The following is a 10,401-nucleotide window of genomic DNA, read 5'->3' as shown; positions in this document are numbered from 1 at the left end:
GGCTTCACCACACGTGATTCCCTCGTCCTCCTAGCTTGCTGCGTCGCGGAAGTGGAGGCTGTTTGCTGGGCAGGGGTCGTGTCTGGAGGAGCGGATCTGAGCTCCCCGAGGTGCGGCACCCACGGGTCCCTTAAACGGGGGCACAGGACGACTGCTCCCTCCCGCAGCCGCTGGCCTTTCCCTGGGGACGGGAGGAGGCAGGGGGTGGAGCGCGCACCCGAGTGCGATTTAACGGCCAGTAGCAGGAGCCCGGCTGGCCGCGCTCGCGCTCCGGGGCAGGCTCTGCAGGAGAACGAGGCACCGCTCGTGTCTGCCCGTCTAGTCACCCCCGCCCCCGGGCAGGCACACTCCGAGCCGGAGCCAGGCCTTGGCGGCTCCTGAGCGGTGAAAGGCCCCGGCTGGCTGGGTGAGGCGATCCCCGCACCGGGTGAAACGTTCTAGCCGGGACTGTCTCTCTCCGAGCGGGCCGGGTCTCCTCCTGTGTGTGTCTAGTTCAGTGCTACAGCGGCTGAGGGCGGCTTAACTAAAACGTATCTAATTTATGGACCAACTCCGCCATTTACACACAGCCCCTGCTCCGGCGGGGATCACTGAATACGACTGCACGGAAAGGCTGGAGAACAGAAGGGGGCGCAGGTCCCTTTTCAGATGTGTAACTTTCAATGCCCCTGGATGGCACTAGGAAAGTCAGTTGGCATAGTTGGCTCCAAGGCACATGGGAGTAGGGTAGTGCAATTCTAGCAGCTGTAGTTCAAAACAAGTTGGCCTGTCAGGGAAAAAGCCATACGTATACAGTGTACATCACTTCCTTTTGCCCCAGGGGAAAGGTTTGTAACAGCCACTCTTGGACTCAAAGGTAGCAGGAATTGAGGTAAGTGGACAGCCCTAGTGTGTATTGATCTGATCATTAGTCTAGAGGTGAGGTTTTGTGCTTTGTACTTGAAAATTAAATTGTTCATTTGTTTGACTACAGGTGTTACAGGTTAAGAGCATGGGCATCCATGGATTAATGAGCTATGTGGGAGAGCACAAGCAGTTCTTCAGTGATATACAGTTAAGGAACACAAAAATAATCATTGATGGAAATAATTTGTTTCATCGGCTTTATTTTGAATCAAATCTAGACCTCCAACATGGAGGGGATTATGATTCTTTTACAGATATTGTACGCAAGTTTTTTGAAACTTTGTCTGTATGCAAAATATACCCATATGTTGTGTTAGATGGAGGGTGTGACTTGTTGGATAAGAAGTTTGCGACATTAAAAGAAAGAGCCCGGGATAAGATCCAAGTAGCATATTCCATCTCTAGAGGTGGTGGTGGAAGCGTGCTACCCCTGCTCACCAGAGAAGTTTTCAAGCAAGCCTTGACCAAATTAGAAGTGCCTTTTGTCCAGTGCTTCTCAGAAGCAGATAGGGATATTGTGTCATTGGCTAATCATTGGAACTGTCCCGTATTAACTTTAGACAGTGACTTTTGTATTTTTGATTTGAAAGCTGGGTATTGCCCTCTGAATTACCTTCAGTGGAGAAACCTTTGCATCTGTGAAGGCACACTGGACTGCTACATTCCAGCTCGATGCTTCTCTTTAGAGAAACTGTGCAGCCACTTCAGTCATATGAACAAAGCCCTTCTTCCTCTCTTTGCTGTAATGAATGGTAATGATTACATTAATCTGCCAGCTCTGGAGACATTCTTCAGCAAGGTGCATCTGCCAGTTGGAGGCTCTGGCTGGAGGGGGAAGAAGCATGTGCGCATCCAGGGACTTCTAAACTGGTTATCCCGTTTTTCTGACCCCACAGAGGCTATAGGCAATGTACTGAAATATCTTAAAAAGCATGAGAGAGAAGAAATAAGGGAGCTTCTGTGCGCTTCCATGGAGGAATATGAACAGTCTGATGTGAATCTTGAGGATTTTTTTCAGAATGGAAACTTTGACTCTCAGGTGACCAGGAAATTAGCGTTACCACAATGGATGCTTGAGGCTTTGGCGAAAGGTCATTTGTCTCCATTCATTAGTGATGCCCTTCTATTAAGAAGAACAATCCTTCATGTTCAGGTGGAGAACATGCAGAGGCCTAGTGCTCACACAGTTGCCTTACCCATTCGTCAAGTCATCTATGGGTTACTTCTGAATGCCTCTCAAAATTCTGAAGTTACTTCCCCAAGTAAGCAGTCCAACAAGCTGCCGATTGTCCATGAATTTGATAGAAGCCAAAAGACTCTTAAAAAATTCTTTGTTCCAACAACAATACTGCCTCGGGATTTTTGTGAAGACCATCGCCCTTTGGCCACGTTAACCGAGGTATGGTTGTCAGAACAGATATCCTGGATAATAATCAATGTTGAGTGTAATAGGGGAAAAAAACTTCTAGCCAGCCAGCTTAGTAGTAGATATAGTATGTACAAGTTACTTTTATAAGACTGCTCATGGTAATAAGCACTACATTACTAAGTGTATGGTCATAGTCTTTGGTATGCAGCATTCAGAGATGTTACAATTACACAATTTCAGTTATCTTTTTAAAAAGGAACACTTGGCAAGTTATAGGCAGAGGTGATAGAGGCCTATATTTAATTTTGCCTAAAACTTTCCCTTATTATCCTATTTTTATTTGCATTCAATTTTGCCAAACTAACCCTTTAGGCCAGAGCTTTCAGAGCAGAAACATGTTTAAAAAAAAAAGTCTGCATGAGGAGTAATCCTTGATTTAAGAGCTGCTTTTTTTTTTTTTTTTTTTTTTTGTCCTCATGAAAATTTATCCAGGTTTGGTCAAGCTATACACTTCAGGAAAAACAGTCACAAGTTATACTGGGTATATGTTAGAGCAGGGGTCAGCAACCTTTCAGAAGTGCTGTTCAGAGTCTTCATTTATTCACTCTGATTTAAGGTTTCATGTGCCAGCTATACATTTTAATGTTTTTAAAAGTTCTGTTTCTATAAGTCTATAATATATAACTAAACTATTGTTGTATGTAAAGTAAATAGGTTTTTAAAATGTTTAAGAAGCTTAATTTAAAATTAAATTAAAATGCAGAGCCGCCAGGACCCAGGCAATGTGAGTGCCACTGAAAATCAGCTTGTGTGCCACAGGTTGCCTGTGTTAGAGGCTTTCTGCAAAAATCTCTAATTCGTCTGCACTGAGCAAACTTCAGCCCCCCAGTTCTCTGTGTGCCATCTACAGCGAGTATACTTGTAGTTCCATAGAGCTCCCTACATGGCTCTAGACAGTACATGGACAAAGCAGCAGCTAAAGAAAACGTTTTGGGGGTAGAGAAGGAAACAGTTCTAGTCTCAGTTCTTCTGTTGACTAGAGGTAGCAATCCTGTGTGGTTTAGTCACTATTGATCAAGGCCTTGTAACCCCTATCTTTAGAGGAAGGAATAATCTCTCTCCTCATCCCCTTTTAAAGGGTACATAACTGTGAGGTTGCGCAAGGTCACTTTGAGGAGAGCTAGGAAGAGAATCTAGTTCTAATATGGTAGACTATGGTATCCACTGCCCGTTCCACCCTTCAAAATGAATGCTCCAGAGCTGCATTTGGCAGTGCTGTATGTAACTATTAAATATATTGGCAAAGTATTTAAGTCTCCTGTTAGAGAGGAAATGGAGGGGACACCATGAAAAATAGCAGCCTATGACTGCTACCATTTACTCCTTTAGCCCAACTGTGGTGCTATGGATCTCAGGGACCTGCATTCAAACCCTGCTGCTGACCGATGTACATTTGTTTTCATTTTTCTTTAAGGAAACTGCATACAAAAATCTTAAAGTGAATGTTGAGGTTGCAGAGTCAAGCAAGCACAAGTTAGGAAATGTCCATGCAACTTTAATTTGTCTCCTTGTATAGGCACTGTGCTAGTCTTTAATTTAATTACCATACTCTTGTGTTCTGGGACCCACCCTGCCTTGGTCAGTGCATAGGGTAGACCATAAACGAAGCAAAGGATTGCAGGGAGAGAGAAATGTTCTTGCATTTTTAGCATTGGATTGGGGCTTAGAACGCAGGGCTGTTGTTTCTCCTCTATTACAGGCTTCTTGTCTGATAGTGGCTAGGGCCCTACCAAAGTGATGGTCCATTTTGATCAATTTCATAGCCAAAGGCTTTTAAAATTGGTCAATTTCACATTTTCAGCTGTGTGCATCTGAAATTTCAGAGTGTTATAACCGTGGGGGTCCCAACCCAAAAGATACCCAGAAGTGGATCTTATCTCACCCACAGCCCCAGAGCTGCCATGCAAGGAAAGGAAAAGTGCTGTCATTCCTCAACCCAGCAGGGACTTGCAGGTAGGAGCACCCTGGCTGGGGCACTTCCAGGAGCAGAGACATATTAGACCCACCTCCACAAGTCTCCTTCAGCTGCGGGAACCTCCTGGGCTGGAGCTTCCTGCAGCAGAGGAAGACGCTCAGAGATAGGTATGATCTCCCTGAGAGCAGCCATGCAGTGGAAGGATATTTTCTCCCTGCCCAGACCAGCTGGGACTTGCAGCTAGAAGCCCCCAGGCTGTGGCACTCCCACCAGCAAGGGAGAGCAGATTTCACTGGGAAGGGCTTATTTCACAGTTCATGAAGTCTTTTTCATGGCCATGAAATTGGTAGGGCCCTAATAATGTGCAAGACTATAATTCATGTACATACAGCTGAACTAAGGTTGCACAGGCCCCTATAATGCTACAACTGCAATCTTTTACTGAAGTTTTTGTATATATACACATACACAATTTGTACCAGTGTTACTGTAATGGTTTAGAATGTGTTTTTAAACAAGTTAAGTCTCACTTACTAATCAATTTCTGAAGCTAGATTTTCATGGGTGCATTGAGAGCTCATACAGTACAGGTGATAAACTGCAGTTCTCTGCCAAAATCCATGTAGAAGATTCCACTGGGAGTATAGAACAATAGTATGGATAGTAGCACAAGTTTACAACCTATCGTGCAATGCTAACCCCTGAAAAGCAGGTGATGCAGGACTGACACCCTCCAGGATATAGCCAAACGAGGTGGTTTTGATTGCATAATGAAGGGCTAGATTTTCAATGTGCTCAGCTCCCCACTCCATTTAGGTACTTAACTGCAACTGACACTTCCAAAAAAAATTGACTTTTGAAAGATAACATAGGAAATACAATATACTGACTACTTTTTAAACAGATTGAATATTTTTGGAATGATATTTATTCTACAGAATGATCAGTTAAGTCACATTACCACAGAAGTCATTTGCCTTTGGGTGAAGATGGCAAATAAGTGTAGATGGACTTTCTTACAGCAAAATAAAGCCAGACCTCTTCACAGTGTATCCAAAATTATGACTTTTTGGCAGGTGCCCAGATCAGATCGGCTAAAACTTCTGTTGGAGACACTAGGAGTGAAAGCCAGCAGCCTGCAACCCATCCCCAGTCCCTTGTGGCTCCCTGTTGCTGTAACCGGCTATTGGACACGTTACTCAGAACCCAAAGTGAAATTGCATTGTTTACAGGCATTACTTCTAGGAATGGTATTTGGGGAATTGCACAGGACAACAAGTAGCCCAGGTAGGTCCCCAAAGAACTAAAAACTTTACATGTTTCTAGATGTTTCATATTTATATGCAAATCTACATTCTAGCCAGTTTCCCCTTTTGTGTTTGTAAGGACTCTCCACTTCCATAGGAATTAATGGTGATTTACACTCTACCCTCAGCACTCAATTTATACATTGGTGAAGATGAGGCAGTGCTGTGTTGCAATTAGGACTGAGGGACTTGACGTTAAACTCTGACTTCTATTCCCAACTTCTTGTGTGTTTGGGAAAGACATCTAACTTACCTGTGCCTCAGTTGCCTATCTTTAAATGGGTAAAATCCATATTGACCTCGTCGAGTGGTGTTGGCATTTGTAAGTGTGCTTCAGGTATACTATAAAAGTGCAAAATTTTTTTTTCAGACTTGCATACACATGCATCAAATGTTGATACTTCTATAAGACTGTTTTATTACTCAGTAAAGAACTTTCACTAAAGTCAGTTTGTACTTACAGGAAACATTGTTCGTGTGCGAGTCTAACATTCTAATTCAAACCAGACTCAATAGGGAAGCTTTAAAAGCGAAGCTATTGCCTCTCTTCCTCATACTTTCAGAACTTCATACTTTATGGAAGGGGAAATACAAATAGAAATTTGGCCACAGAAACTGTCATTATCAGTAAGAATAAATAAAATCCTGTATTGAGTGTTATCTAAACAGGTAAGTCCAAGAGACTAAGCAAATTTAGTACTGGCAGCAGCTAGGCATTGAGGTTCTACTTCAGATTATAAATTCTAGGGCAGGAATAGTCTGTGTACACAGTGCTTGGCACAATGGGGTCCTGATCTCTTTATTGGGCACTACTGATTATATTCTCTTTTTAAAAAAAAGAGAGAGCCTTAACTATGTTTTAACAAGCTGCCAGAACATTCCGAATTAATGTTAAAACTAATTAACTTGGCCTGTTGGGACTGGGTATTTCATCACAGGTATTATGCATAATGATCAGCTATAATCTTTACCCACATCTAAACTCAGAACTGGTAGGTTTTTTGTTTGCTTTTGCTGGTTTATGATTAAACCTAGTGGAAATATTACTTTAGCATAGCATTTGCATAACAAATTAGTAAACAATAATTAGTATTTCAGGATTAAATCCTGTTTAAGGCAGGATTTTTCCCCAAAACATGAGGAAAGCTATCTTAATTCTGCAAAAGTAGCAAGATTCCAGTGTTTAATATTAAAGTTAAAGGGTTGTGGGGAGAGGTTTTGAGGTAACGTGTGCCAGCCTTAGATTTAGGAGGAATTCCTGATTGTGTGGGAGGAGGAAAAGGGTTATGGATTATAGAAGCTAGGCAGGCAATTCTCAGATGCTTCTCGTTAACCTGACACATAGTGGGATCTTTTTAAAGATTTTCCAGTTGGCCCACAACATGTAAGTATGTGCACTCTTAGACACAACTGTGCCAGCAAATAGATTGAATTCTTTTGTTTCAGTCTTATGGCTTTTGGTACTTGAACAGTAACAATTTAAGACACTTAAACAGATTACTTCAGATACTTCCTGATACTCAGTGTTTAGAGGTTCACGGGCCCCATTAATTGTACATACCAATCATTCTTTGTATAGGAGAATGCATAGGGGCCGCTAGAAAAATTTTTTTTCTTGTACATTCATAATCTAGATCCTGCAGTTTTCCATGTCAAAGATAAAATGATCTATGACCAGTTTCTAAAATGGAAAGAAAAGAATTTCCAGAAATTACTGGATTTAGACACAGCACACACTTTCTGCCAGTGGCAGTGCTGCCTCCAGATGGGATTGCATCTCAACCAGCTACTCTCTACTCCTCTCCCTGAACCAGACTTAACTCGGTAAGAACCTGTAAGAGACCAGCCTTCTTCACAAGGTGCTCCAAATATAAAGCACCCTCACATTGTGTTTTGTATTGTACCTGCTGTGCCTCTGGAATGTAAGCTCCTTGGGCAAGGGACCTTTTAAATTTGGTATAGTTCATATTCTGTTTTATAGCACTTAGTACTCTGGTGCTTAATAAATGTTAACAGCTTCTAATGTTTCAGCAAATTCATGTTTTTTGGTAATTACTACATATAAAATTCCAATATAAAAATCTTTTGAACCAAAATATAATTAAAATTTTACCCTTAATGCTTTAGTACATACTGTGACTGAATTCAAGTCATGTCTTGCACACCCTGAGGCCAATGAAATGACTAAGATCAGAACTGAAGTATGTAAATGTGTATGCATCACTAGCCGAGACAGACAACTAGGAGACTGCATAATGTAGAAGTGCATCAAGGAAGGGAAAAGGTACAATAAATTGAAAAACATGAAAAAAAAATCAGAGTAAAAGTCTGGAAATGACTGGCATAATGATCCTAAGCATTTTCACTTGAGCAAAATTCTTAATCTTCTGTAGTAACAGGTATACACACATGATTTCTATCTAGGATTTGTATTTTCAGTGTTAAGTTTGATTTTAAACATCCCTCATTAGATGCAAGTCCTATGTAGGGTTAAAAATGCACTTTACTCAAATTCAGCTCAAATATTCAAGCTGCTGTTAAAGCAGTCTCTTCCTTAAATAAGTGAGTTCTGCACTTCTTGTTACTTGAATAGATGTGTAAAGTTCTTCTTTCCACTATATTCGTGTCTAGGTCTATATAGTGCTCAAATGAAAAAGCATGCATTGAAGATAGTTATTTATGTCAGCTAATTCCCAGCAACTAGTATCTACTAAAATTGATTCTTTTGATTAAACCCAAAACAATTTAAAAAAAATTGAGTTGTCACCTGAAATTTCTTTGGCTTTATTGGGCCAAATTTTATTTTATTCTAAAACCAATAAAATTAAGAAATAATAATAATGTAAGTATGTACCTGCAGACAAGCTGGATTGGAACGTAAAATGCCTTTGGGATTGTTTCTTTAAAAGGCTTTTATTTAAAGAGTTCATTCAGTGATCAGTGGAAAAAACAATACAAACTACATAAACAGTATAGTTTTGCTAGCTATAGTTTGATATGATTCTAAATTTAATCTTTCCTTCCTTCGGGCAGGCTTTATTGTGGGACCCTTGTGCATAGACTATGCAAAGAGCTTAAATCAGCACATGGAGCAGAGAATCTGCTTATCTCATCTCCAAAGATGAGCCAGCTTTATTGTGATCTGTTCCGTGCAGTAAAGTCAACTGTAGCACCAGACTTCTTCCAGGAGATAACTAAGACCAAATCCTGCAAGGAAAAGAACAAGCAAGCCACTAGTCAAGCAGAGATTACCAGACAGCATGCTACATTGGAAGCTCAGCCTTTCTGTGATAACAGATTTGCATCACTAATGGTGGAAGACTAAAAGCAGCACATACATGACATTCAAATAATTCTGTCTTGTGAATGGATCACAGTTACAATGAAGTGGGTGAACTGCATTGGAACGTAACTGGTCTTTTTACAAAACTTGATTCACATGGATCAATTTTTAGAATGAATCTTGCTACAGTGATTTTTTTCTATAAAAAATGTGTATAGGATACTGTCTGAACTTTCCAAAAATGGTCATTTGATGTCCTTGAATACAATAGAAAAAAATGAAATTTGCAATTTTAAAGTAAAGCAGTAAGAGGACACTATGCTCCCCATCCCTCCGACCACCATTTGCACACAAAAAAACAAAATAAAACACACACCACAAGAAAGCCACGCCATCACAACTACATACTAGACATGGAAAGCAAAATTAAATTTGTGATTAGCAAGGCCAGCATCCACCAGTGAGATTTTCAAAAGTTTCCAAGGGAGGAACATGGGTCCCTGACTTCCATTGACTTTCAGTGGAAGTTGGACCATCTGCTGTGCCTCTGGTATTCTGAACGGTTGGGGAAAGAAACTGGAACTTATACTTTTCTTCTCCTGTGTTTGTCTTAAGAAACAGGTTTGAATAGTCACTACCAAGCCTGAATACTACCACCTAAAGTAGACTATTTTTTCTTCTGTCAGATACCTTTGATACACGCCCACGCCCCCCGAGACTGTCAAGCAAGGGTCTTTTCCCAGAAGATTCCAAAAATAAAGGAATGTTAAAGATTCATTTTAAATAAAGATGTTTTAAATAAAGTTATGCATATAGGTTTGACAGTGTGATTTGGTTTCTGACATACTCCTGCAGTAAGATGCTAGTATTTACTACTCTTGTTCCCCTTCAAGAATTAGTGTGATGTTTCTCTCTCTCAAGGTTATAAAGGTTTTTAGATCATTACCTGTATCTTTAGTCAGAGTTGTGTCCACTATTCATCAGAAAGAACGTCTCAACCAGAGTTACTGTAAGATGTGTTGTCCACGCAGGTTGCCCACTTGGGGCACATGCATCCCTTGTGCACAAGATGAGATTCTTTTGGATAGCAGTATCCATTAGGACCATGGCTGCACCCTGAGAACCCTCATAACCATTGTAGCTCAGGGCATAAGGGGTGGGGGCAGCTTCAACCGCTTCTCAGTTCTTTTGCCAATAAAGACTCAAATTAGTGGGACAGAGGGGAGGTCAAGGAATGTGTGTGGACAACGCATCTTGAAGAATCTTGGTGCTGTAAGATAGGTAATTGCTCTTTCAAGTGATTTCCACACCGATTCCACTCGGTGACAAGCATCCCATGCTCAGATGTGGGAAATAGGACTCCTATATAAATACTGAAGTATTGCATGCTAGCAAAGTTTGCATTTGATCTCAAGGCCTGCATGAAGGTTAGAGATACGTAGTAAAAGTACAAACCAAGTACAAGCACATCACCAGGCATCTCTCAGTCAATGGGTTAATGTTCAATGAGGTGGTGGAGGCTGCCGGGGCTCAAGTCCAACGGGACCTGATGTGTCCTGGG

At 41.2% G+C, this 10,401-nt stretch overlaps 1 protein-coding gene across 4 annotated transcripts; it reads left to right on the top strand.

The window, feature by feature from the left end:
* On the top strand, positions 1-9,655 carry ASTE1 (asteroid homolog 1). 4 transcript variants are annotated; one of them, XM_030551094.1, is made up of 5 exons: positions 1-110; positions 1,497-2,305; positions 5,327-5,537; positions 7,192-7,381; positions 8,591-9,655. In XM_030551094.1, the coding sequence occupies exons 2-5, from the start codon at positions 1,619-1,621 to the stop codon at positions 8,880-8,882; spliced, it is 1,380 nt and encodes a 459-aa protein (XP_030406954.1). In that variant the 5' UTR covers positions 1-110; positions 1,497-1,618; the 3' UTR covers positions 8,883-9,655. The 4 variants fall into 4 exon arrangements, with proteins under 4 accessions (XP_030406954.1, XP_030406951.1, XP_030406953.1 ...); XM_030551091.1 differs by having other exon boundaries at positions 974-2,305; XM_030551092.1 differs by lacking the exon at positions 1-110 and adding an exon at positions 122-871 and having other exon boundaries at positions 974-2,305.
* Positions 9,656-10,401: the final 746 nt, after the last annotated feature.

The sequence above is a fragment of the Gopherus evgoodei genome, chromosome 2, assembly GCF_007399415.2.
Source record: "Gopherus evgoodei ecotype Sinaloan lineage chromosome 2, rGopEvg1_v1.p, whole genome shotgun sequence".
NCBI lineage: Eukaryota > Metazoa > Chordata > Testudines > Testudinidae > Gopherus > Gopherus evgoodei.
This window is presented reverse-complemented; position numbering and strand designations above follow the sequence as displayed.